General features: G+C 36.4%; 1 protein-coding gene across 2 annotated transcripts in view; it reads right to left on the reverse strand.

The window, feature by feature from the left end:
* The window catches only part of mib2 (E3 ubiquitin-protein ligase mind bomb 2), a 360,322-nt gene that overhangs the window by 267,892 nt on the left and 68,977 nt on the right, over positions 1-23,453 (reverse strand). For both annotated transcript variants that reach the window (XM_090392033.1, XM_090392032.1), the window contains exon 5: positions 14,501-14,607. In XM_090392033.1, the coding sequence (XP_090248159.1) occupies positions 14,501-14,607 (107 nt within the window). The remainder of the gene's footprint in view (positions 1-14,500; positions 14,608-23,453) is intronic.

Genomic DNA, 23,453 nt, shown 5'->3' on the forward strand with positions numbered 1-23,453 from the left:
TACTGGCGAATTTATATTTTGCTGCACCAGCCAGTATCCTATAGTAGAAAAGATCCTTACTCAGGAAGACAATACTAGATTCTTAACTTTCTTACCCAATATCTTACTTAACTGCCCTATAGATCTAGATGATTGCAGTCGTGACCTAAATCTATATTTATATTCACTCACTAAATCCTCGCTGCCAAAATCAGGTTTTATTTTTATAAGTGGTAATTTGGAATCGTAATCAGGCATGACTCAGGTTCAGGAAAATATGACATGTTTATTGGAATATCTAAAGCATAATACAAAATTCATACACTTAATTAAGTTCAATGCTAAATAACTCGAACTAAGAGATTAACACATTCGAACTAATTAAAACTTATAAGGCAAGCTAAACACTGTAATTACGCATTGGGATACAATCAAATGATAATAAGTTAAGCTAAATTCCTTCTAGCAGTATTATTCGTAAGAACAAACTATCAACCATTCTAATGTTGCTGAGACTCTAAATTCTACCTTTCATATTGCATCAAGTTAATTCTATCACATACAAGTTACAAAAATCTCTCCTAAACAATTCTTCTTACTCACAAACGGGGTTAACTTTCCAAATAGTGACTGTCCAAAGAGTTCCTTATTATAAAGTTCTTAATTTCATAATTGTAAATAATCTTCTTTCTTCTAATGAACATTCACACAAAATTAGAACAATAACACCTTACCGACCTCTTTTCTCCGCGTCGTTCTGCACCACGTATTTGTCTGGATATTTCTCTTCTATTTTGGCTGTCTATACGCCAACATAGGGGGGTTACGCTATCTTCATTCTTTCTGCCAGAAACAGACTCAAAATCCTTGCGTCAGGAACAACTTGATGGGGCTTTCCAGTGACGGCTTGATTCTGCTAGGACTGGAATTTTCTTCCTTCAGCTTTGCATAGAATCTAGCTTCATTTCTTTATGAACGCTCGCTGCCTGACATCACAGACTTCATCCTCCTCCCCTTACGCGAAACTGCCCGCCAACTTCCGAACCACCCAACAGGAAAACGATACGACAAGTGATCAAGAAAAAGCCTCCTTGTTCCAGGCTCAACCCCCTTTTATACTCCTATAGAGCACCCTCTTTTTTTTTAGCCCCTTTTTTGCACACGAACCTCACTAATTTCATCCTTTTGCTTATCCTTCGTTTCTACGACGCTGATATACTGGGAGTCATGGAATACATGGTTACGTGATTTTCCGAGTAAGCTATACCCGCCAGTGTTACGCTGTATGCATGTAGCTTTAGGCCTTCCAGGAATTAATACTTAACAGCTTTATGATGACTCACAATAGATTTTACATAGCTTAAATAAGGGTTAAATTTAATTCACATTATCCCTCTTTTTAAAGACATACAAAATGAAATCTTAAATTAATCACAATAGCTTAAATATAAGGTGCTTAAATAAAGCATACAAATTTTTTCATAAAGTGAGGAAGTTTCACTTTTAATTACAACTGATGTTTGATGATTACAGCTATGTTTGCCATTTTTATACGTTAGACCCTAAATGAATGATTTCTATCCAAGATTCCTTCATTTAGGATCTAACACACCACTTATTAATTCGAATCTGTCTGTCCTAAAGTAAGATTGCCACGACTGTAGATTAGTAAATATACGTTGATAGATAAGAAAGGAAAGTTCCGTATGTTTTACTGTGTTTTTTTTTTTTTTTTGGAGGGAAATTCAACTCCCACCCACAAAATTGGAGGCGCAGCTAGAAACTAAATTTTCCAATTTCAGTTGAGAATAAACACCAGTAGGTCAGACAAAGGGATTGGCCCTGTCCTGAGGCGATTACTTTATTCTGTAAGTTTTGCACATGTGAGCTTTATTATTTGCAGCCATAAATCAGATGTATAACAAGATAAAGAAGGAAAGTTAAAGTGAGATAAAGTAGGATTTAAAGGGAGATTCTAATAAGAGAAAATAAGATATAATAAAAGATTTTAATAAGAAGTTTTAATTAAAATAACGATATTTAACACTGTGTCCTATCACCTACTCTTTCTCCTGCACATAAATGACCTACTCACAATTACCACTAATCCCATCCACAGCTTTGCAAACAATGGTACTCTGACATCCCAAAGCTAGAAGATCATCTATAACTAGTGCCTTAAACATTGACCTACATACTATCCTCCAATGGAATGAGGAAAAACCTTATGTTCAATACCATCAAAACATGTCTCGCCTTTTCTCACGCAAAAGAGATCTCAGCTCACCTACCTTTTACCTTCAGTAATACACAAATCACCAGACAAGATCAGATGTCTTTGAATGGACTAACGTTTATTTCCAGTCTTTCCTGGCATAAACAGTCATATCAATAACCTCCTCAGCATCCACAAAACCTGGCATTCTCTTTCATCCAAGAGCCTATTTTACAACCAGCCAACTCTTTATTATATACAAATTCCAAATCCATCTAATGTTTAGAATACTACTCATGTTTGGAGTAAGTAGTATTACTCACTCCAAATAGATGATCCCTCTCTTACACTCACTTCAACCTGTATTTCACAAGTGCAGTGTTTTAGCACTACCTATTCTATGGGTACTTCCATGGTCACTGCTCCAGTGAAATGGCAACCATCATTCCTCCACTTTCTGTTGCGTCCATTAATACAAGAGGTTGCAGCTGCCCAGCACCTCTTTACTGTTCAACTGCAAACACACCAAACCTGCTTCTATTCATCCTATTTCATTCCGTCCACTTCTATCCTCTGGAACTGCCTTCATCAAGAAATATTTCCAAACTACAACCTGCAACTCTTAAAAAAAAACTTCTATCTCAGTCCTCATCTGCATCCCCCACATATGTCACTGATGTGCCTATAGGTTCCCTCAACCTCCTGTGTATGGAATCTATATACATATATATAAAATCCACCGTGTATTTGGAGGAAGAGCTCATTAAGAAAAGGTCCAGAGTGTTGGAAGAATGATGAGGCATATCTGGTTAGTAGGTTCACTATTTGTGTTAGGTAATGACTGATGGCAAATGACTCAGCTTCCCTTCTGGCTTGATCTGTGATGTAGGAGTAGGGGAACTAGTTTATGTTATGGACGTTAAAATCCAATATGCTCACAATCATCTCCTTTGTCTCAAGGAAATCTTGAGACAAAGGAGATGAAAAAGTGGGGATTCCAGGTTGGATAGTCATTGAAAGAGATACCAGATTTTACAAAAGCCCATATTCCTCTCTTTTTTGCAGAATGCTTCAAAGGATATCAGGTTTCAAATCTCATTTGAAATTTCAAATTTCAGATCTGTAAGCGGTGTTATATAATGATGATGTTTGTAATAATCCTTGAATGTTGGTGAAGTGGATACAGAAGTGTTTTTTACTGGAAAAAAAATTTGCTGTTATTTTGGGATGGGGGCATATTTTTATTATTTTTTCCAATTTTTTTTTATGTTTGATATTTTTAGATCTTTTTTATTACTTTGTGTAGGAGATCTTTTTTTTTATATGCAGATAAAACAGCTAGTATTTGAGTAACTGACTTTCATGTGCAGAGTTGATTCAGGAAATGTAAGGTAGTTTTCTCCACTTGCTGTCTTTTTAGCACTCCAATATTGTCATATCCTATATTTCTCTCTTCAAGAACACTTCTTACAGTATCTATCTGACTAGATGATGGTATCTTTTCCTGCCAGCTTGGTATCAAGCACCTGATTTTAATCTTTTCTCTTCCATTCTGTTTAAGTGATCATACCATCTTAGATTAGCTTTGCTCACCCATTACTGAATTTAATAAGTTCTTTCTAATATCCTTCCTCATATTTTCATTTTTAATATGGCTGCAATTGATGTCAACTCACACACCTAATTTTTTCTAGGACTCTCACATCTGCAGTCTCTATTCTTAGACAAACTGCTTTATTTCTAACCAAATTTTCAGATCAATAAGTTAAGTAGTTTGAATACTGTCTTGTGTACTGCTAATTAAGTGTTTTAGATAATTTATTAGTGGTGCTTAAAACCCGGCATTAGTAAGGTGGGGTGTCACAGACCCCAAAGATTTTAAATTTAAATCGTTACATTTTCCTGCCTCACCAGCAGCACAGGGTTAAGGGTCAAAGCTGTATAACTGAGAGGAGACCTTCACATAACCTTTTAAAGAATGCAGAGAACTGACCGAGGGTTCTGACCTAATGTCCAATCCTCATCTTTATGTGGTACACCTGCTGGCAATTTGGGATTTAGCCAACTAAATTGTATTCTTAGTCGGACTAAACTACAATGCAAAATGATGGTACAATGAGAGAATTTCATGCCAGCTGGGACATTGCCTAGTTAAACAAAGCCCCATTGTTTTTGTCAGAGAACCAGGGTAAACAGTGCAAAGTTAGCTACTGGAATAAATTCCAGAAGACATCCTACTTCAACATCAGCACAGTTCAAGAATGGTACTATTTACATAAGAAGCATTAAACAGAAAAGAAATGAAACTAAGAGAAGAATTGGATGACTACCATTTTGGTACAAGAGACATGACTGAAAGAAGACAAAAATAGGTGAGATCTTTCTAAGCAACAAATACAAGATGTTATATTCAGGCAATAAAAAAATCAGGGAAAAGGAGCACCTATAGTATTCAACACTAAACATGAGGACAATCTTCTTGAATGGAAGGCAATATCAAATAAAGTGATGTTGACAAATATCAGAATGGGGAAATGGACAATAAGACTTATTTCTGCTCATGGTCCCACAGAAGGCTCTACCAATGAAGAAATTGAGACAATTTTTTGAGATATTAGAGAAAGCAGCTGACACAATGAAAGAGGAAAAGTATGTCATTATTGGAGATCTAAACTCTGCTGTTTAGAAAATGATTAGTAAACATAGAAATGTTTGGGGAAAATTTGGAGAAAAGAGCAAAGCTAATAATGTAAAGTTCCTGCTGGATTTCTGTTCAAAACATGGACTAGTTAATACTAACACCATGTTCCAACATAAAAACGTGCACAAAATCACATGGTGAGAAGACAAGAAATAAAAGTCTCATTATGTTATAGGTGATAACAATGTTTTCTCACTGGTTAAGAAAGGGATCGCTATTTAGTTTTAAGTAGAACAAAATTGAATTCCATATTGAAAAGCAGAGTATGTAAGAAAGTTTTAAAACAAATCAAAGTTTATCAGCTTTCAGAGGTGAAGTGTAGATTCAAATGCACAAAAAGCATTTAAAAAAAAAGTTTGAGAACAAGTACCTTGAAGATTCAGTGGCAAACCCTGAAAAAACATAACATTGATTCATTCAGAGAGGCATGTGGTAAGGATAAGAAAATCAGAACTCTATGATGGACTTAGGAAGTTAAAGAGGCAGTGAAGGAAAAGAATAAAGCATATCAAAAGTTCTTGGAAAGCAGTCAGCTTGTTTTCTTAGAGAATAGAGAGAAAAATATAAAAAAGTGAAGCACTATGTGAAACTTGCAAAACAAAAGTCATGGAAAGAATTTGATAAGAACATAAAAAATAAATATCACATCAGTAGCAAATATTCTGCAGATTATGAAAGTATAAAAAATGGAGGAAAGTATACTGTAAAAGGAATCAGAGATGATAAAGGTGACATGAAAATTGAATATAAAGATATCCATGATGCGTGGAGTAATTACTTTGAAAGACTGCTACATGAAACCAGCACAGTGGTAGAAAATTCCCAACAGGAAAGTAGTCAGGAATACACATCCATACCTGAAGTAGAAACAATGTGAAGGTATAAAAGTTACATAGTGACTGCACTAAATAATTCATAAGGCCTGGTCAGTGTAAAATTCCTGATGATTAGAGTAGAGGTCTCATAGCACCCATCTATAAAAAGGGAAATAATACAATATGTGAATTAGATATATTTTCCTACTCAGTATGCCTGATATATATGTATGCAGGGGTGCTTAAGGGTCAAAGCTGTATAACTGAGAGGAGACCTCCACATAGCCTTTAAAGGAATGCGGAGAACCGACCAGGGCTTCTGACCTAATGTCCAATCCTCACCTTCTCATTGTGCACCCTGTTGGGTATCTACTTGGATACTGAATGAATGAGGATGGGCTGGCAATTTGGGATTTAGCCAACCGAATTGTATTCTCATTGGTTAAACCAAAATAAAAAATGATGGTACAACATGACAGAATTTCATGCCGGCTGGGGCGTCGCCCGGTTAAACAAGGCCCCGTTGCTTTCACCAGGGAAAGGCGAACAGCAAAACGTCAGCTACCGGAACAAATCTGAAAACAAACCCCAACTCAACATCACCAGAGTTAAAGATCGGTACTATCAACGTAAGAAGCCTGAATGGCAAAGAAATGGAGCAAGCTGAGGAATTAGATAAGTACCAGACCGACATAATAGGGGTGACTGAAACAAAAAAGACCAAAACTGGTGAGATCTTCCTCAGCAATAAATATAAAATGTTATATTCAGGCAATGACAATCAAGGAAAAGAACGAGTAGCCATAGTATTCAACACAAAATATGAGGCTAATCTTCTTGAATGGCAGTCAGTCTCAAGTAGAGTAATGTGGGCAAATATGAGAATGGGTAACTGGACAATGAGACTTATTTGTGCCTATGGTCCCACAGAAGGTTCTACTAAGGTAGAAGTGGAGGAGTTTTTTGAGGCTTTAGAAAAAGCAACTGACACAATGAAAAAGGAAAAGTTGGTCCTTGTTGGGGATCTAAATAGCAGAGTAGGAAATGATTGTGAGACATACAAAAATATTTTGGGAAAATTTGGAGAAAAGAGCAAAGCTAATAATAATGGCAAATATCTGTTGGATTTTTGCTCAGGACATGGACTGGTTATTACTCACACTATGTTCCAACATAAAAATGTGCACAAATTCACATGGAGAGAAGAAGCTAGGAATAAGAAAAGTCCATTGACTATGTTATTGTTGATAGTGATGTTTTCTCCCTGGTGTAGGACACCAGAGCGTACAGAGGATTTGAAATTGGAAGTGATCACTATTTAGTCTTGAGCAGGATAAACTTGAATTTAATATTGAAAAGAATAACATGTAAGAAAGTTTTAAAGCGAATAAAAGTTGAGCAGCTTTCAAATGTGAACTGTAGACTAAAATACACAAAGATTATTGAAGAAAAAATGAAAGAGTTTGAGAACAGGAATCAAACCTTGGAGATTCAGTGGCAAACTCTGAAGAAAACATTGATTGATTCTGCCAGAGAGGCATGTGGTGAGGTTGTCTGCAAGGATAAAAAAATCAGAACTCCCTGGGGGACACGGGAAGTTAAAGAGGCAGTGAAGGAAAAGAAGAAAGCAAATAAAAAGTTCCTGTCAAATAAGTCAGCTTGTGCTCTTAGAGAATATAGAGACAAATGCAAGAATGCTAAACACTGTGTAAAACTAGCTAAACAAAATACATGGGAGGACTTTGGCAAGAATATAGAAAATAAATATCAAGAAGGTGGCAAAATATTCTGGCGGTTGTTGAAGAAGCTTAAGAATGGAGGAAAGAGTGCTGTAAAAGGAATTAGAGATGATAAAGGTGACATGAAAACAGGAGAAAAAGATATCCTTGAAGTATGGAGTAATTACTTTGAAAATTTGCTAAATGAAACAAGCAGTGATGACAGCACAGTGGTAAAAAACACTGACCAGGCATGCAGTCAGGAATACATATCCATACTTGAAGTAGAAAAAGCCATTAAAGGCTTGAAATGTGGAAAGGCAGCAGGAGTAGATGATATTCGACCAGAAATGCTGAAGTATGGTGGTATAAGAGTCTTACAGTGGCTGCACTGCATAGTTCAGAAAGCCTGGACAGAGGGACAAATTCCTGATGATTGGAGTAGAGCTCTCATAGTACCCATATATAAAAAGGGAAATAAAACTGCATGTGAGAATTACAGAGGTATTACCCTACTGAGTGTTCCTGGCAAGATCTATGCAAGTATACTTGAGAAACGGTTGAGAAGAATTGTGGAAGAAAAGCTTGGTGAAGAACAAGCTGGATTCAGGCCAAATAGAGGCTGTCAGGATCAGATCTTCATTTTACGACAAATAGTCGAGAAAGCATGGGAATATAACAAAGATCTGTATTTAAGTTTTGTCGATTTGGAAAAGGCATATGACAAGGTGCCAAGAGAGAAGCTATTCAGTATGCTGCAGTTATATGGTGTCAATAGGGCATTATATCAAGCAATACTTAGTCTTTATTTGAGTTGTAAGTCAGCAGTTAGAATTGAAGGAAGTACAGGAAGATGGTTTAATGTTAAATCTGGTGTGAGACAAGGATGTACATTATCCCCTCTGTTATTCATTATCTATATGGATCATATTATGAAGGAAAGTGGTATTAAACCTGATATCAAAATTGGAGATGTTAATGTCAGCTCTTTGCTTTATGCAGACGATGTTATACTTCTAAATAAATCTGCTACAAGTCTGCAAGATTCTCTGACTAAATTGAATAGCTGTTGTAATAGATATGGTATGAAGCTCAGCAATAAAAAGACAAAGACAATGAAAATAGACAGAATCATTGAAAATGTCAACTGTGTTGTGAATGGAGAACCTGTGGAACAAGTAAAACATTTCAGCTATTTAGGCACGATTTTTACTGAAGATGGTAAATTAAATATAGAAATAGACAACAGAATCAGCAAAGCTGGTATGGTGGGAAGTCAATTGAATAAATTCATATGGATTAAGAGAGAAATTAGTCGGAACACTAAATTAGCTGTATACAAGACTGTGTTCAAACCAGTTTTAACTTATGGATCTGAGAGCTGGGTCAGAAGTAAAACACTTGACCAAAGACTAGAGACCACAGATATGAGAGTCCTGAGAATGATTATAGGCAGAAACAGATGGCATCAATGTCAATATCATATTAAAAACGAGGATATTAGGAAAGAACTTGACATTGTCAGCATCCAGGAATGTGTTAGCAGAGCTAATCTCAGGTGGTATGGTCACTTAAACAGAATGGGCGAGGAAAGATTAGCAAAACAAGCGTGCTCTGCCAGGTTGGCAGCAAAATGACCCAGAGGAAGACCAAGATATAGGTGGATTGATATGGTACAAAGTGCTTTAGATGATAGAAATATAAGATCTGATAATGTTGGAGTCTTGACAAGTAACAGACTGATTTGGAGGAAAATTGTAGATAGGAAATTAATAATGATGTAATTTTTTTCATATAGTACTATCATATCCTGTACACCCCTTGAGGGTGACATAGCAGGAATTTGATGATGATGATGTATGCCTGGTAAGATTTATGCAAGTATACTTGAGAAGCAACCACAGGAAGGGAAACTTGGTGAAGATCAAGCTGGATTCACACCAAATAGAGGTTGTCAAGATAAGATTGTGATAAGAAAGTGAAATTCTGATATCCTAACAATCTCTATTTGGTCTAAATCCAGCTTGTTTAACATCCAAGTTTGTCTTTAACAATTTGCTTATTAATATTATTATGATTACAGGCTATCCAAGAAGTCCTTAGAATCATCAAGGAAGGTGCTAAACATCACATCAAGAACTATCCAACATTTGTGAAGTATCTATCTTACTTCACTTTCAACTCACTCATAGTCATGGCACCTACAACACTCTAGCAACCTATTCAACTCATTTACTCTCCAAGCAAAAAACCTAGTTCTAACACCCTTGCTAACTACACTCTCACTCAGTTTCCATGGCCCTTAGTTCTCCCACCACCAGACCTGTTCTGAAAAATTTCCTCTGAATTAATCTTATAAAAAACCTCAGTAATTTGCATGTCTCAATCATATCACCCCTTTTCCACCTATCAACCAGTTTCTGTAACCCACAAATCTTTAACCTGTTCTCATAAGGTTCATTCCACAGACCTATCATCTTGGTCACTCGCTTCTGGATCCTCTCTGCCTCCTCATCACCAAGAAACCCTGCCATTCAGATCTGCATGCAGTAGTCAAGATGAGATCTTATCAAGGCTCGATAAAGAGGAACAATAACCTGCTTCTCTCTGCTTGTCAAGTATTCTTCAGTAACCAAGTAATTTGACGAACTGTTTTTAGCTGCTTTTGCTATGTCCCCCCCCCCCCCAGACTTTAACTTCCTATCCACTAACACTCCAGTCTCTCTCCGGCTTCAATTTCCTGGAGTACAGTACCACCAATGTGGTATACAGCTGGCAATCTTTTCACCCAAAATACATAACCTTATAATTTGCCACATTAAACTGGCATCCATTCTCCTTGGTCCAGTCTGCCAATCTATCCAAATCATCCTGCAAAATTTTGATATCTGTATTAACCATTGCTCTACCCAACTTTGCATCATCAGCAAATAACTAAACAGTTCCTCTCAGATTCTTTCCTATGTCATTAATGTACAATTAAACAGCAGTGGTAATAGAACAGAACCCCATGGAACACCACTACTCATAGGCATTCCTTTTGGAATCTACGCCTGAATAAACTACTCTCTGATATCTCCGTATCAATCACCCTCCTATTCATCTCACTAACTCTATATCCATCCCCATGTGCTGCAGTTTACTGATTAGAAATCTATGTGGTATTCTGTCAAAGCCCTTTACAAAGTCCAGCAGTATCACTGTAAACCCATGACCTACCTTCACAAAACTATGCTGCCTCCCCATACAGTATCCCATTTCCATCTATCTATTCCTGTATTTTGCTCTTGACCAACTTCTCCAATACTGTGACAACTCTTTGACTGATCAGTCTGTAATTTGCTACATCAGTCTTGGAGTCTCCTTTTTTGCAATGGAACTATTTTCCCCTCTTTCCACTTCCTCAGACTAATCCAGAACTGAGACTTACATTAAACAGTATGGTCAAGGGCACTGACTATTCCCCTGCCGCTTCACGTAAAACTTGAACTGGTATACCATCCAATTCCGCAGCTGTATTCACATAAAGGTTTTGTAATATGCTATATACCTCCATTTCATTTACTTCAGTTCCCATAAAAACTGTTTGGCTCTCTCGTTCCTGCAATATTGCCACATGGATGATATACTCTTGCAAAGTGTTCACTTAGTAATTTCACTATTTAGATTGATTCAGTTACCTCCTTACCATCAGCATTCATTGAAGTCATTCTGCCATATGCATTCTTTCTTTTACTTACAGCATATCAAAAGAACTGTTTGTGATCATCTTTATCCTGCATTGCTAACCTTTCATACTCTGCTTTTGCCTTTCTTGCCACACACATTAACCTTCTGGCCTGTGCCTTGTACTGTTCATGTACCTGCTGGTCTCCTTTCTCCTTAAATTCCTTCCACATTTTTGTTTCTTCTTATGCATCTCCAGCTTAATAATGATATTCATCCATTTAACTCTCACTTGATTTACTCTCCTGACTCTAGGTATGCAGTCTGACATTACTTTTCTCAAACACTCCTTTATCACTTCCAATGCACTATCAACATCTAGTCCTTGCAGTTTTACATGCCTTGGCACTGATCCTAAGCTTGTCATACTTACCAGCCCTGTAATTCCACATATACCACCCCATCTTAACTGAAAATTCCACACATTTCCTCCCAGGTCAAGACCATATGATCACTCTCACCAATGGATGGCAATGTGGTCATATTCATTATAGACAAATTCTCAGATGCAATTACTAGATCAAGCACTCTCAAACCCCTAGTATATTCCATCACATGCTCTCTCTCAGGTAATTATCCCTTAGCAACTGTATAAATTCCATTTCCTTCCTCCCATGTATCATCACTCCTCTCTTCCTTCCATGTTCCCATAGTTGAAATCTCCCATAATAATGACCTGTCTTCCACTCATTGAGTCTATTTGCCAATGCATATTATCTCCATCTTTTCCATCTCCTGGTCTATAGCAGCATCCAACTGTACACGAGGTGTGACAATTTAATTCTCAGAACAGCTGTGTAGTGTTGCCTGTGTGGGGATTTGGTTGAAGTCACATGAGTAATTGTCATTGTATGTTTAACTATGTGTGCATAAACCTCAAGCCGAGAGAGCCATTTGCTAGTTGGCTATTGCAAAAACAATAAAGATCTGTATGTAAACTCTGGCATAAAAATATGTGATCGAAATTTGGAGCAGCGTGTTAACATCAAATTTCATGTGAAAATCAGTGAAATTACTACTAAGATGTTGGAGCTGTTGTAAGTGGGATTAGTGTGGATGCTCTGAAAAAGTCAAGTGTCTTTGAGCGGCTGAGAGATTCAAAAGTGGGCAAGAAGATGTGGACAATGATCCCAGAAGTGGGGAACCAAAAACAAAAATGACGGCCCAAACGTAAACAGAGTGCGAGATTTGGTACAGTCTGACAGACGATTAAGTGTGAGATTAATGGCAGATGAATCGAGGAACAGTCAGGGTAATTTTAACTGAAAATCGGATATGCGAAAGATTTTTTTCGAAGTTTGTGCCACTAATCTTGACAGATGAACAGAAGCAGAACAGAACAGAAGCATCCTCATAACATGAGGATGATATGGCTGACTACAAATTTATTAGGTGTGTGACCTGCAGAGAGAAAGGAATTAAAGAATATAACTAGAATGGGAAGAAAAAATCCCAGGCCTCACAGTAAAGTTCTGTCCTTAGAATGTTTGGTGCAAAGGAGGAGTTCTTGTCTATCATTCTTCTGCTGGTGTAACAGGTATGCCAAGGTGGTCTTGCATATGAATAGGAAAGACACTGATGGTTAGAGAGGCATAATTTGCCACAGTGCTACTGTCTTCAAACAGATATTCATAATATTTTTGAAAGGAGTCAAGGATGTCTTGTGTGGTGGACATGTTTTCACTGTCCATACAGATTACGATGAGAGTCCTCTCTTCACAGAATTTGGTGAAGTCAGTTGAAGAATACAACTGAAGTGATATATACTAAGTGCTGTTATTTTCTGAAACTTTCTTCCACCTGTTTCTACCTTTCTAATTTTATGCTGATATTTCTGATATAATGTTTTTTTTTTCCATTCAACCATGCTTTGTTTTGCTGCTGATTTGGATTTCAACCAGGTATCCTTGTCCCAGGTAACATTATTCCAACTGGAACAGAGGGTCTGGAGTATGATGGAAATACTGATGAGAAATCTGGCAAAAGTCTACATGGGCTGAAACTGCTCTCTATGTTCCATGCAGTGGGACTTAACTAGGACTGGATTATGGTCTACTATGTTGATGTCAAAGATAACTGATCTGAATTACTCTGCTTATCAAGGAAGAGGAGATATAAATACGATCAAGCCAAGAACCAGTCATTTGATTAATTTAAGTGTAAGCCTGAAAATTAGGGTTGTAAATCATCCATGTATCTGCTAGTTGAACATTGTCAAAATATACTTTTAAGTGTGCATATTCTGCTTCTTCACTTCTAGGATCACCTTCTAGAAGTGAAGAAGCAGGCCTCCTTCTCAATTCAGCCTTGTTATACTGATTCAGCAGACTCACAATCTTTACTTTCTCACTCTTCTATTTTTTGCTTCTATCAGAAGCTCTTTCTTATCTTTACTTATTGCATGTATCTCATCTTCTAAATCATTCATGCCAACCAAATCAATCAATTCTTTCACTTTTCTCTCTCTGCAAACTAATAGCTTCACTAACGTCCTTGATCTTCACACCTGAGAAATATGATTTCATCACTTTCTTATTAAGTACACCTCTTATCAAATTTCCATACAATATCATGTCCTCACTCCCAGTTTCTCCCACTTTCATACCTTTCTCATTCACTTTTTCTTTAATTCTTCCTCCTGATGTACCACATAACAATTTCTCCAGTCACTATAGCTCATGTTTTGTCCTATGAAGGACACTGCATAAGTGTGCTATTTCACTACTTACTGTCACCTCATCATCACTTCTTTCATACTACTTTCACTCATATTTTGTGCACTATCATTCACTCATATGTTCTCTATAACATTCACTATCTTGGCATACATGATTAACATTAGTTACTTCATTATCCCGCTTTTCACAAAACTGTCATTTCTTGCACTGCACAGGAAAAATTTCTAACATGCTATGCACATGCACACGCACACATACTTCACTCTCATACCATAAAACCACTCGTTTTTGCAATGAGTACACCGAACACACACACACACTATATCATATAAAGTCCCACATGCTAAACTCAATGGGCAAGGAAGCCTTGTCTGCTATTTTCTTCATTTTCTTATGCATTGGTGCCACAAAAAACACTTTCTGAACAATATTGCATATTAAAATTCAAACACACACACACTCAACATTGCAGTCTAAAGTAAAATATTACTAAAAAGAATTGTTAAAATTACTAATATTTACTAAAATGCAAGTTATCTGTAAGCCACAAGTAGCACCACTACATGTTCATACGACCAGAAATAAATAAACTTTCATATACTAAATTGCTCTAAGCATAAATGTTCTATATTCATATAAATTTAAATAGAAATGAAAATGAATATTACCATCTTGATTACCCCAATCCCAATCTGGTCCCCTAATTACTTTGGCACTAACAAATATTCCTTTTGCTTGATTCTTTACAGCACCTTGTCTCTTCGGCATTTCAATACTAAGAAAAAGAATGTAAAAATTGAAACAATATTATTATATTATGTGTAATAAAAGTAATTTTAAAAATATACTGCCAGGAGCAAATTATATTACAATGCACTTAATTTTAAATATAAAATGAAACCAGTTCCCTAACACCAGCTTTTGTCCTAGCTCAATTAAAAACAGACAGGTAATTTCACCAAACAAAGATGCTTTGTAACAATGGTTTTTGCTATGCATCATTTTCCTAGGAGGAAAACATGTTTCAAATTGTAACTGATGGGAAAAACTTTATTAGAGCATTTTCAGACGAAATGAAGCATGCTGAACTTAAAGTAAGCCGGAAGGATTTTTTCTTATAGCAATTCAGATATTTCTTTCTGTAAAACAGGCATGTCAATGAGTGAACACACATAAATAATTGACAGGCAAAGCAATCTAGGGATAAAGCATTAACAATATTAAAAGCAAATTTATATGACTGCCTATTAACTAGCTATCAGGCATTGTTCTAGTACTTTTTTTTTTTTTTTGAGGTATTACAGAATTATACAAATAACATCAACATGAATGGACAAAGAAAGGCAAAGAAAAAAAAAGTAAAATATTTAAATAATAACTAGAGGATATTAAATACAGCATTGTTCATGGAAAGAAAAGAGCAGCTGTGGTAAATCAACACTAATCATAAAAGTTAACTTCCTGGAAAGCAATTTTCAAGTGGCCTGATGAAGGCAAGGCTCAAAATGAAAAATTACACAACTGTGCCTATAGGCATGCAAAAGATTCTTGCAGGAAGAAATCAAGGATTTTTAAAGTCACTTCATACATTTACTCCCCCCCCACCAAAAAAAAAGGTCATAAGACCTATAACACACCACTACTCTGTGTGGGCAAGTAGTTAAGCAGAAAGACGAAATTTTTCTTTCTTTCATTTCAAGTGTACTTCAAGTTTCCTAAAAAGCTGGAGGTTGTATTCATTGGGAAGGGCAGGGTACATCATTCCAGAGAAAAGAGAATGATGGAATGAAGGAAGATGAGAAGTTTATTTGATATGATTGGAAGTTAATGTATACAGATGTTGACAAGTGGCTGCTAATATTCTTACATGATAAGAGGAAAGTGAAGGAATACCAGACCAGTTCAGTGGAGCAATGGAGTCTTGAAAGTACCTATTAAAAAGTCATAATGCAGAAACAGGGCACCTATGAGAAAATGACCAGATGGAGTCTGAGAGCAACCACCTATTGAGCAGATTGTCCCTTTTTTTTTTTTAAATGTTGCTCACACCCATGAAAGGTTATCTGTAAACCTATAGTACATTTTGTACTGTGATCGGATTAGGATTTTTTTTCTATTTTATATAATTTTTTGTATTTTTCATTTATTTTTACCTGTAAACCCTGCTTTAGAGACCAAACATGGAACTTTTATTCAAGCCACTTCAGGCCTCCAATAAGCAGGATAGTGGTCTCACATTGGATGATAACATTCATCTTCCATCTAAAGACAATCACAAACATCCATTCCCATAGCAGGATTCAAACCTGCCATGGCCTGTTGGTTGGAGAGCTGGTACACTAACCACTTGGCCAACCAAGCCAGCAGATACAGGAATTCCTCACTTTATACAATTTCTAATAACAGAGTAAATAAACTGATACCACAGTCTATTGAATGCATTTGTATTATCCTTCATATAAAGGAAATTCATTTGTTAATTTTGGAATAACTATTTGTTTCACTCATAACACTCTTATCCATCTTTTTGGGTTCAGAAATTCCCTTAAAATTTCCAACTCCCTTCTCTAGAACATTGTCTCTTTTTCTGTTCTAATGAACGCAACGGTTGTTCTATTTTTCTCTCTAGACTCATTCAACCTCCTCTTCAGAAGTACAATGTTCGTGCAAGCACGCTACTGACTGCCGTGGTAATCAAAATGGCTGCGAGGTGAAGGGCGCTTGTAAACAAGTCTGCAGTTCTTCAGTGCCATGAAAACATTGTCGGAAAGTTCAATAATTTATTTTTTCAAGTCCATGTTACAGAAATAAAAAAAAAACTATACTAGAGGTGAGTCATTTTGATTGTGACATTTTTACAAATAAAAATATCACAATCAAATAGTTTTCAATAGACTGAATATTAACTGAATATAGTTTTCATCATCATCATCAAATTCCTGCCATGTACCCTCAAGGGGTGTACAGGATATGACAGTACTACATGAAAAAATTACATCATTACTAACTTCCTATCTACAATTTTCCTCCAAATCAGTCTGTTACTTGTCAAGACTCCAACATTATCAGATCTTATATTTCTATCGTGTAATGCACTTTGTACCGTATCAATCCACCTATATCTTGGTCTTCCTCTGGGTCGTTTTCCTGCCAACCTGGCAGAGAACACTTGTTTTGCTAAACTTTCCTCTCCCATTCTATTTAAGTGACCATACCATCTGAGATCAGCTCTGCTAACGCATTCCTGGATGCTGACGATGTCAAGTTCTTTCCTAATATCCTCATTTTTAATATGATATTGCCATTGATGCCATCTGTTCACGCATCTAATCTTTCTCGGGACTCTCATATCTGCGGTCTCTAGTCTTTGGTCAAGTGTTTTACTTCTGACCCAGCTCTCAGATCCATAAGTTAAAATTGGTTTGAACACAGTCTTGTATACAGCTAATTTAGTGTTCCGACTAATTTCTTTCTTATTCCATATGAATTTATTCAATTGACTTCCCACGATACCAGCTTTGCTGATTCTGTTGTCTATTTCTATATTTAGTTTACCATCTTCAGTAAAAATCGTGCCTAAGTAGCTGAAATGTTTTACTTGTTCCACAGGTTCTCCATTCACAACACAGTTGACATTTTCAATGATTCTGCCTATTTTCATTGTCTTTGTCTTTTTATTGCTGAGCTTCATACCATATCTATTACAACAGCTATTCAATTTAGTCAGAGAATCTTGCAGACTTGCAGCGGATTTATTTAGAAGTATAACATCATCCGCATAAAGCAAAGAGCTGACATTAACATCTCCAATTTTGATATCAGGTTTAATACCACATTCCTTCATAATGTGATCCATATAGATAATGAATAACAGAGGGGATAATGTACATCCTTGTCTCACACCAGATTTAACATTAAACCATCTTCCTGTACTTCCTTCAATTCTAACTGCTGACTCAGAACTCAAATAAAGACTAAGTATTGCTTGATATAATGCCCCATTGACACCATATAACTGCAGCGTATTGAATAGCTTCTCTCTTGGCACCTTGTCATATGCCTTTTCCAAATCGACAAAACTTAAATACAGATCTTTGTTATATTCCCATGCTTTCTCGACTATTTGCCGTAAAGTGAAGATCTGATCCTTGACAGCCTCTATTTGGCCTGAATCCAGCTTGTTCTTCACCAAGCTTTTCTTCCACAATTCCTCTCAACCGTTTCTCAAGTATACTTGCATAGATCTTGCCAGGAACACTCAGTAGGGAAATACCTCTGTAATTCTCACATTCAGTTTTATTTCCCTTTTTATATATGGGTACTATGAGAGCTCTACTCCAATCATCGGGAATTCGTCCCTCTGTCCAGGCTTTCTGAACTATGCAGTGCAGCCACTGTAAGACTCTTATACCACCATACTTCAGCATTTCTGGTCGAATATCATCTACTCCTGCTGCCTTTCCACATTTCAAGCCTTTGATGGCTTTTTCTACTTCAAGTATGGATATGTATTCCTGACTGCATGCCTGGTCAGTGTTTTTTTATCACTGTGCTGTCATCACTGCTTGTTTCATTTAGCAGTTTTTCAAAGTAATTACTCCATACTTCAAGGATATCTTTTTCTCCTGTTTTCATTTCACCTTTATCATCTCTAATTCCTTTTACAGCACTCTTTCCTCCATTCCTAAGCTTCTTCAACAACCTCCAGAATATTTTGCCACCTTCTTGATATTTATTTTCTATATTCTTGCCAAAGCCCTCCCATGACTTTTGTTTACCTAGTTTTACACACTGTTTAGCTTTCTTACATTTGTCTCTGTATTCTGTAAGAGTAAAAGCTGACTTATTTGCCAGGAACTTTTGATATGCTTTCTTCTTTTCCGTCACTGCCTCTTTAACTTCCTGTGTCCACCAGGGAGTTCTGATTTTTTTATCCTTGCACACAACCTCACCACATGCCTCTCTGGCAGAATCAATCAATGTTTCCTTCAGAGTTTGCCACTGAATCTCCAAGGTTTGATTCCAGTTCTCAAACTCTTTCATTTTCTTTTCAATAATATTTCTGTATTTTAGTCTACAGTTCACATCTGAGAGCTACTCAACTTTTATTCGCTTTAAAACTTTCTTACATGTTATTCTTTTCGATATGAAATTCAATTTTATCCTGCTCAAGACTAAATAGTGATCACTTCCAATTTCAAATCCTCTGTACACTCTGGTGTCCTGCACCAGGGAGAAAACATCACTATCAACAATAACATAGTCAATGAGACTTTTCTTATTCCTTGCCTCTTCTCTCCATGTGAATTTGTGCACATTTTTATGTTGGAACATGGTGTTAGTAATAATCAGTCCATGTCCTGAGCAGAAATCCAACAGATATTTGCCATTATTATTAGCTTTGCTCTTTTCTCCAAATTTTCCAAAAATATTTTTGTATGTCTCACAATCATTTCCTACTCTACTATTTAGATCCCCAACAAGTACCAACTTTTCCTTTTTCATTGTGTCAGTTGCTTTTTCTAAAGCCTCAAAAAATTCCTCCACTTCTACCTTAGTAGAACCTTCTGTGGGACCATAGGCACAAATAAGTCTCATTGTCCAGTTCCCCATTCTCATATTTGCCCACATTACTCTACTTGAGACTGACTGCTATTCAAGAAGATTAGCCTCGTATTTTGTGTTGAATACTATGGCTACTCCTTCTTTTCCTTGATTGTCATTGCTTGAATATAACAATTTGTATTTATTGCTCAGAAAGATCTCACCATTTTTGGTCTTTTTTGTTTCAGTCACCCCTATTATGTCGATCTGGTACTTATCTAATTCCTCAGCTAGCTCCATTTCTTTGCCATTCAGGCTTCTTACGTTGATAGTACCGATCTTTAACTCTGGTGATGTTGAGTTGGGGTTTGTTTTCAGATTTGTTCCAGTAGCTGACTTTTCGCTGTTCGCTCTGGTTCCCTGGCGAAAACAACGGGGGCCTTGTTTAACCGGGCGACGCCCCAGCCGGCATGAAATTTTGTCATGTTGTACCATCATTTTTTATTTTGGTGTATAACTGGTTTATTAAGCTGTATAACTGAGAGGAGACCTCCACATAGCCTTTAAAGGAATGCGGAGAACCGACCAGGGCTTCTGACCTAATGTCCAATCCTCACCTTCTCGTGGTGCACCCTGTTGGGTATCTACTTTGATACTGAACGAACGAGGATGGGCTGGCAATTTGGGATTTAGCCGACCAAATTGTATTCTTATTGGTTAAACCAAAATAAAAAAATGATGGATATAGTTTTCAATGGATCTTATATTAACATTTCTAATTATTACAAGAAATAATGCATTTTTCTACTATACATTTTTGGAAATGTTTAACTGCATGATAAATAAAAATTTTAAGAAAAAAGTTATCCTTTTCTTTTTATTTAATTATTTTATCAAATTCTACTGTACTAAATAATTAATCTAAGATAATCGAATACTGCCAAATAGCAGATATCCTACAGATGCATATTTACTCAACTACATCATATGGTTTGCATCATACCATTTGGAACTGAGTTGACAGTTTCCTCTCTGGTAATTCACTATGCATTACAATGGATGATTTCCTTTTTTCTGATTTCCCCAAAGATCTATACTTTCTCTTATGCTCTTTCTTCACATCAGATTTCAAAAGATGCATATTTATCAAGCTGCATCATATGGTTTTCATTATACCCTTTGGAACTGGGTTGAAGTTTACTCTCTGATAATTGACTATGTAGTGGAAGCCAACAAAATTTGTGCCTGAAGTATTTTCAGGACTGGGCAACTCGTATATCGAAGCTAATAACTTCATATCACTTGCATCAGGCACAATTTTGTTTGCATACACTTGGATAAAGGATTAAACCAAGCACTAAGTGAAAAACCTTCCAACAACTTTCTCTAATCCAGAGTAATTTAATAATAAGGTGTGACACTTTTGGCAACTCGCATATAAAAATATGACTGTTGCATTACTTCAATCTTAGTATCACCTCTGGGTCTGGCTCCCAGAGCCAGACAGATATTTATAATGCGCAGCATTATACATAGCCGTAAGGATATGAGCTTTGCATTATGGGATATTAAAGCAAGTGATGTGAAGTTATTAGCTTCTATATATGAGTTGCCCAGTCCTGAAAATACTTCAGGCACAAACTTTGTTTGCTTACACTTGAATAAAGGATTAAACCAAGTATATAATTTCTTGGTATCTTTAATTTACAGGAAAGATCATATTTCTCTTTCTGTGCTAACTTATACACTGGCCTTTCCTGGCACATATCACATTACAACCTTCTCATTCTCCAAAAAAACTTTTACTTTTCCATTCATGACCACTTCACATCTATTCAACTCATAACACTAAATAACAGGGGCAGTCAAAATAATTACAGTAAGCCTTAGAAAAACTATAACCTTTGATTGATGTGATGGTACAGGAGAAAGTGAGTGTGCACAGGGTGAGGTTATAAGGAGCTTTTAAGAACTGGTTTGACTAATTACAGACCAAATTTTAAGGAGCTTACTAAAAAAGTGGATACAAGGAAGGCTTCTACTAGTAAATAACTAAACTTATTGTTTTTTTTATTTTAAAATTATTCTAATTATTCAAAGTAAACTTCATTTAATGTGTTTCGAATGAAATTTTTTTATTGCAGTAAATTTTATTAAACCTGTTTTTCTCTCTCTCCTCTCTCTCTTTTTTTTTATTTTGTTCCTCTTCTCTTTTTATTTTTTACTGATAGACTGTGAAGATCCGCGTGATGCGAGCCACATTGTAGCCACCCCTGCTATATAAATTCCAGATTCATTCTATCTTAGAATGCTGTTCTGATGTTTGGTTAGTTTACTGAAAACCTTCTTAAACATGCCTGATACCATCCTGAAGTGATAATCCAGTCCTTTCCACTTGATATATATGACTTCACTACCCCCCCCCTTCTCCTCCTCCAAGACTCACTTCAAATATATGTTTATGTTTCTGCCTTTACTATAGGTATTTTCATGAATGATAAACTGCCTAAACTAGCTACCATTATTCCTCCATTTTTCTCTTAGCATCTAAATATAGTTCACTCAGTTCAACTTCAAGCTTGCCAAACCAATGTTGTAATATGCTCATTTATTCCATCTATGACTGCTGTCTGGAATGGCCTTCCTCACACTGTTTCCCCCAAGGACTATGATCTCCGGCTGTTCAAGTAGCACAGCATCAGGTTCATTCTCTCTTAACCACACATTAGATGGAACATGATTATCCATCCACCTGAATACTGGATTAGAATCCTAAAATGAGTGGAGATAGTGTTGAATATTTACCTGATTTCATAGTCATATTAAAAGAAAAAGAATGTACAGTGTTGCCTTACTAATATTTTGAATAACATAAATGAATACATAATTTTGAATTTTCATTTTTATTTTTTTGATACAGCATTAAATACTTTCCTTCCCATACCATTTTTGCCAATGACAACCCACCAGATCTTCAAGAAACACTAAGAGATTCCTTCTTATTTCCTAATCATCTGCTCACTCATGGTACTGCTGTGTTAAAGGTTTTGTAACTTAGTTGTGAGGATGTAATATATTTATCTATATAATCAATATAACTTTGAATATGAATGGACACTACTGAAGATAGCAAAAATCAGAGCAGACAAAGTATCTGTGTTGCACTAGAGTATCTGCACACTTCTTAACGGTAGACTCACATGTATTTGGGTATGTATCCCAAGAAGCTACTTAGCTTCCAAGAGGTAAAACCCTAAATGACACCAACTTCCTCACCTTCATTTGAAAATGGGAATTGAACCCAGGTCTTTCAAGACAAACAGTATTGACAATATTCACTGAATAAATGACCTCCCCCCAAGACTCACTTCAAATATTTCACACGTTTTGTTTCAGCCTTTACTATATAGGTACAGAGAATCAATTTCTTTCTCTCTCTCTCTCTGTGTGTGTGTGTGTGTGTGTGTGTGTGTGTGTGTGTGTGTGTGTGTGTGTGTGTGTGTGTGTGTGTGTGTGTGAATATACCAGTTTCTGTTCTTGTTTAATTTGAAAAAGTAGCCGCTAGAGGGCTACATGGTGTGTAGTGTTTTCAGAGAGCTCCCGAAAGCTAAGTATAATTTTGAGTGAAAATTGGTATATTGGCTTAAATCTTAATAGTATTGTTTATTTTTAGTAGCTTGCTGTGTCTGTGTGATATTGGTGTTAATTCAGTTTTATTTAACTTAGTATTTTAAAGTCACGTTTCATAGAATAGCACATGGCACCAAGGCGACGCAAAACAATGGCATCCAAAAATACGCCATTGTTCAAAAACTTTAATGTGGGGGAGTTTGTCCAGTGTGATATGTGTGGGATGTATGCTTTCCCAGAAGAGGCTGAAGTTTGGATGGAAAATGATAGTGGTGGGAGACTGTGCAGAAAGTGTAAGGAAAGTGAGGAATTGAAGTATGTGTCAGGTCGTGAGATTGTTGTGGTTGAAGAAAGCCAGAATGCGAGTGAAAATAGTGGCTTGATAAGGAATTGCGATGTTGTACAAGATGGCAATGAGAGCGGTGATCAAAAGAGAGAGTGAAAGCA

Source organism: Typopeltis vanoorti, chromosome 4 (genome assembly GCF_054136105.1).
Source record: "Typopeltis vanoorti isolate ZY-2024b chromosome 4, IOZ_Tvanoo_1.0, whole genome shotgun sequence".
Lineage (NCBI taxonomy): Eukaryota > Metazoa > Arthropoda > Arachnida > Uropygi > Thelyphonidae > Typopeltis > Typopeltis vanoorti.